The 5,824-nt window shown below is 36.8% G+C and overlaps 1 protein-coding gene across 1 annotated transcript in view; it reads right to left on the bottom strand.

Moving 5' to 3' along the window:
* Positions 1–1,789: 1,789 nt before the first annotated feature.
* NLK (nemo like kinase) overlaps positions 1,790–5,824 on the bottom strand; it is a 52,901-nt gene continuing 48,866 nt past the window's right edge. The window contains exons 9-11 of the mRNA XM_010162716.1: positions 4,733–4,931; positions 4,171–4,264; positions 1,790–3,638 (exon numbers count right to left, since the gene is read on the bottom strand). Coding sequence (XP_010161018.1) covers positions 3,584–3,638; positions 4,171–4,264; positions 4,733–4,931 — 348 coding nt within the window. The 3' untranslated portion in view covers positions 1,790–3,583. The remainder of the gene's footprint in view (positions 3,639–4,170; positions 4,265–4,732; positions 4,932–5,824) is intronic.

The following is a 5,824-nucleotide window of genomic DNA, read 5'->3' on the forward strand; positions in this document are numbered from 1 at the left end:
GGGTTCCAGTTCCCCCCGTTTATCAATGTCACAAACAGTTGTAAAGTAACCATACCTGAGCAGGATTACAGAAGTACAGTGAACAGAATCTTCCATCAAGTTACACTTGACAGGAGAATTTTAAAAAGTTACAAAGAACAAACAGTTCAAGGATCTCACGATACTCCGTTACCAAAAAAACAAAGGGTAAAAAAGATGATTAGAAAAATTGCTACCCAGTAAATATTAAACCCCTCAGTTCAATCCGGTGAGCGTTCCTACACTCCCAGCACGTCAAACAGTAAAGTCCCAAATATGCCACTAATAAATCGGCTGAAGGAGAAAAGCACTTCGTAGCTTTGACAAATTAATTGATTTGAATCAGTCAATGATATTTCACCACACGTCAGGAAATGCATTTTAGCAACTTACTTTTCCACAGCTGATCTCAGCTCCTTTGCATCACCTTCAAGATGAACACACACACAGACCTGGCCTTCTAGTATCTGGATGTTCCTTTGACAATTTGTGAATAATTTTGAAGTTATTCTTTGCACTCACTGCTTCTGTACTCTTCTCAAGGCACAATTAATAAAAGGAGATGCAGAAGCTATATTTAGAGAGCTTAAAACTTATGCTTACAATCTGTAATTCATTTATATCAAAGCTTAAAAATGATTAAAATGCAATTCTCAAAACTGCAAGCCAGATTTTAACCTCGTTGGGAAGAAAAGCTCTCTAGATGACCTCACGTTTAGATCACTCTCAGTGTCTACACGTGTGCGTTCACTTCAGAAATGGAACTGCCTGTCAAAGACAGCTCCTGAGAGTTCTCACTTTCATTGTAAGTGATTTACATTAAACATGTACAATGCAGTTGAGGCTACAGAAAAAATCACCAGAATTGGTTTTTTATATATATTTGCGCACACAATTTTAGTTCCACGTTTGTGCCAATTCTAATGACTCGTTCTGCACAGTGCCTTGCCCACATCCGTATGAAGACACCCTGAAAGGTCAATGTCCAAGAGACATTGTTTATGAATGAGATTAACCCACAGACCTTTAGCAATTAGCTACAAGGAGTACACAAATGCACAGTGGCCCTTGCCAGTCGCGGCAGCACGTGCTCACACCCTGACAGAACTGGGCATCAGAGTGAGAAGACCCAACAAGTAAACTGCCCATTTGCAGGGGGTCTTAAGGGAGAATCTAATGAGCAGACTAAGTAAAAATGGCAGTGAATTAATGGTGACCACTTCAGCAACAGACAACCGTGAAGCAATAATGACACCACCATCACCAGTTCCAAAACGTGAAAATTTAGCTGATAACAGAACGGAGACTTTTCAGAAGCAGTTTGAAGAAGAGGCGGATGTGTGAGTCACAAACAGCTGTGCCAGCCCTGGGAAGAGAGCACGTGCTAAGAAGGCTTATCAGTTATTTCTTGTGAGGCTCTAACGATACAGTTCAATTTGCTTCATCTCTAAAAAGGTCAAACCCATAAACCATGAACATTTCCAGTCAGATTCTGCAACACCACTGCATGTTGGATTCTTTGTATTAGGACAATAGAAAACAACAGAAGCATTTGTGCTGAAAAAAATAACACAAACTTTGCAAATTAAGTCAAATCCATCCTTGACTGGATGTCTTTCAGCCTCCCAATAAAGTGCAAGTCAATTGCTTGTTCTGATGTAATCAGCAAGTTTTGCCTTTGTCCAGGATCAAGCTTAAAAAGTAAATTAAGATTTTAAGAAGTCAGATATACGTGTGTGTATGCAAAAACCAAAACCATGCCCAAAACAAGAGGTGATAAAGTCTTTTTACTTGTACTCTTTTAGAGAATACTTAATCAAGATTAACAACTTATTCTTAAATAAAGGTGGGAGATCAGACAGGAAAGAAAGATAACACCACTTCTTTTTCAAATGTCACATTTAATGTTTTCACCACTGTACTTCAAATCTACATTTTACAAAGTGACCAGCAAGTGTGCCACATTAACTGACCAACCTCTGAGATTTTACCTTTCATACCAGTGTCTTCTTGGGCTCTTTTAATTCAACACGTTTCTCATTCAAGTGAATTGAAATGCTTCAGTTGGTTTTATTCTCAGGAGCCTCATAAAAAACAAAGATATTGCACCATCTTTGTTCAGTTATTCAATGTTTGTCTCTTTCACAGCAAATAATTACTTCATTGAAGTTAAAACTTCCAAACATAACTTACTAATAGTCTCCAATTTCAGCTCAGATCACTCTTGTTGAAAATACTCTGCTAAATACAGATAACTTACAATAACTTTAACAGTTAATTGTCCATAACAAACACCACGGTTTTTCTCCAGACCAATGCTCAAATTTTAAGACCACCCTTCAGTATTTCTTTGTACAGGTGAAAAACAGTCTTCAATTTTCTAGTCTTGTTTTAAATATAAAAGTTGGAAGGGACATTCAAGTTTCAAGTCTCCACACTGAACTTAAAAAAAAAAAAAAAAAAAAAATATCATGTGGGGGTAAACAAACCAAGTTGTATACTCCAGGAGGTAGAGGCCTTCAATTTGTGTTCATATATACATATGCACAGAATTCAGTGTTCCAACAGAAAAAGAATTAGCCAAAAAGTAATAAAAGTTATTTACTACTGTGACATTTCAAGACTTCCACAGCTTTGCCTAAAGACACGAACACAATTAACATAATTCCCTATGTGCTTTTTTTTTTTTTCCTTTTCTTTTTTTTTTTTTTTTTTTTTTTTTTTCCCTCCACCTGTCTGTCCAGTGCAGGAAAAAGTTCTCACAAAATTTCACAGACCTAAAATGTGCAAGCTAGTTTCTCTCTATACAGCAATGATGTCAGGGATCTCTGAAATTAGCCCATAAATGGAATTATTTACACACATAGAAGATGCATGCTGGGGGGTTTTATGTAAGAAAGAGCAGAAAAACTTCTAATAAAAATAGATTAAATATATATATATATTTATACTGGGTAAGGAAACAGAAGTTTAGTCTCTCCTAGTCACAAACTCATTCTCTCTACTCACAACATTTGATTTTAGAACAGCACACATCACCATCACAGCTCTAGTGAGAAGCTATTTATAGGACTTGATCATCAGGTGACATGGCCACTTACCATGGTCACTGTCATCTGATGGGACTTCATGATTGGTCGCAGTCAAGTTTTCTGTATTCCTTAGTTTTAGAAAACCCAAAATCTTCAGGAATGGCTCAATATCAAAATGTATGTCTATCTTTTTGTACAATCTCACTTCAATAAAAAAAAAAAAAAAAAAAGAAAAAACCTCCCCAAATTTGGTTCAATTCTGTTTGTTCTGAGCTGAGCCATCACAGCTGCACTAGAATTCATAAAACACGTGCAACTCTGGGTAAAATATTTTCTTCTAAAAGCACAACCACTTTACAAGATTAAAAGTCTAGTACATTTCTAAATATTATTCGTATTGTACAAGTAGTGGTTGTTAATTTAAAACTTCATTAGTAAAATTACAGTACAAGCATGATTAACCTCCAGAATTGCAAATCCCAGACTCCAGTGGAAAGCTACATTACATCTTCAGTAGTATTTTGTCTTCCACTTTATTCCCAAACCAGTGGAGATGGCGGCATCTCAGAGGGTTGAGCAACCGTGGAACTAGAATGCAGGTGATACAGAAAATCAGAGTTCATTTGCAATAGCCAACAGACAGGAACAGCAACGCTGGCAGTGAGCAAACAAATCAAGGAAAACAAAAAACCCCCCAAAACCAACCCAACCCCAAACACCCCCAGACCAGCAGGTGACAGCGCCGACAACAGGTACTTCCCTGTGCCTCATCTGCTTCTATTCTTCACAATTCTTCATCTATCAGTCATTGATTTTAACGTTTTTACAGTGCAGTTCTACAATCAGAATTCAACTTGTCAATCTTCCAACTCTAATTTTTAGTCTGACTTGTGTAGTTTTATGCAAGAATATTACTTGAAACTTTTGCACATTTTTATTAATTCTTCTAGAATTTAAGTAAATATTTTTAAAATGTAACCATTTAAGTCCTGAGGGTATTTTTTTTGCAGAAGTTATCTATGGGCCTTTTCTACTCTCAGAAACTTAAAACATTTTGATGTGTGGATTCTGTACTACTAATAAATGTGAATTAATATCAGATGTGATTACATACAGTTACCTAATAAAGCTCTTAAAAGCAGCAGACTGAGGGTTGATGCAGAGAGGCACTCTGTTTCCTTTCTGCTGTTCCAAAATGAACTGATGAATTATTTCTGTACATAGAAGAAACATAAAGAACACCATACCATGAACACTTTTTGCTTCAGTAAAATGCAGTGGAGACTGCAGGAAAATACAGCTTCCTTTACTGAAAGTGCAGCTTCCCTAAGTCCAATCTCTGCCATGCCTCACAGCACACATCCACACAGAACTCTTACATGCACACTGACATAACTTTATATAAAATAAACCCCTTATCACCGCTGTAATACTGAGCTGATGACAGCCAGTCAGAGATTGCATCCCAATTTTAGAGTACAGCTTTTTGAAAACAAAGAATTCTCAATGTGAACTTGATTTGCAAATACCAAGAACGTGGCTGTTACTCAATCCAGTTGGATCCTTCAACTCTGTTACCACCACCAAGCACAAAACTGCCCCTTGAGGTGCATCCCAACTACAGACTAACAAAGGATGGAGCGGGAAGAGAAATGCAGATGCAGAGGTTGACTACGACTCACCTTTAACCTGCCGAACAGAGCTGAGGTTCTTCTCAAAAGTGTCATCAAATTTGGGATTAGTGATGGGTTCAAAATCACTGGTATAAACTCTTCCAGTAGATGTGGAAAAACAACATTTACACATACACGTGTGGTATCGCAACCGCCCTTCATCAAGATACGGGTGAGCTAAGGCATCCTTAGCAGAGATTCTTTTGGACTGAAATATTGTATTTAAAGAAAATTTTTAAAAAAAAAAATTAAATTGTTAGGATCTTTTCAGAGGCATTGAAACAATCTAAAGAATTCTTAGTCATCAATTAATTCTGAATTGATTTATAAAATCCCTGCTCATGTTAAAGGATTCGTTCAGGGCAGAAAACGTTTCAGCTCTGGAAACGCTGCCACTAGAGGGAAGGTTTTACTTAGAAACAGGCGGCGTCGCTAAGATGACCTTCGGGACTAGAGCTAATGACAGAAAATGCCACTAATGTGATTTTTAGAAACATATTTTTCTATAATTACTTTCTCCAGATAACCTTAAAATTATGACTCCTACAATAAATCAGAATAAGCCCAAAGAATTTAATGTTAGCAAATACAGCATTTTGTAGGTCCGTACCCTGCAAAACATTTTAATGTGTCCCTAAGTACATATTTAAAGTAAAACACACATTGAAGCATCACTGATAACAGAGTAATTCAGGAGATGGCATCTGCAGTTCTGAGAAATACAGATTCGGGGTGTTGAGGGACTTAGGAAAAAAAAAAAAGTTTGTTTACATGGAATACTTCTATGTTTTTGTTCAGTGAAGGATCTTAAGGTTTTAAAAAATCAAAGCGAAAGGTACTGCCTTCTGAATACTCGATCAATTACAAGCTTCCTCCTTCGCAGCTCAGCCAATTTGTCTATTTTTCATTTGAAATATTAGGGATTTTCCTGTAACAATGAAATAACCAAGATCATCGATTCAGGTATCGGATTTTCTACTGACAGTTTTGTACATTAAGCTCAAGAGATGAAATCCAAAATCCACAGCAGCAAATTTTTATTAGAAAAAACAGATGCTCAGTGGAAAAAAAGATCCTTTTACGTGACTGTGTGGATGCAGC

Source organism: Antrostomus carolinensis, unplaced genomic scaffold, assembly GCF_000700745.2.
Source record: "Antrostomus carolinensis isolate BGI_N321 unplaced genomic scaffold, ASM70074v2 scaffold18492, whole genome shotgun sequence".
Classification (NCBI taxonomy): Eukaryota; Metazoa; Chordata; class Aves; order Caprimulgiformes; family Caprimulgidae; genus Antrostomus; species Antrostomus carolinensis.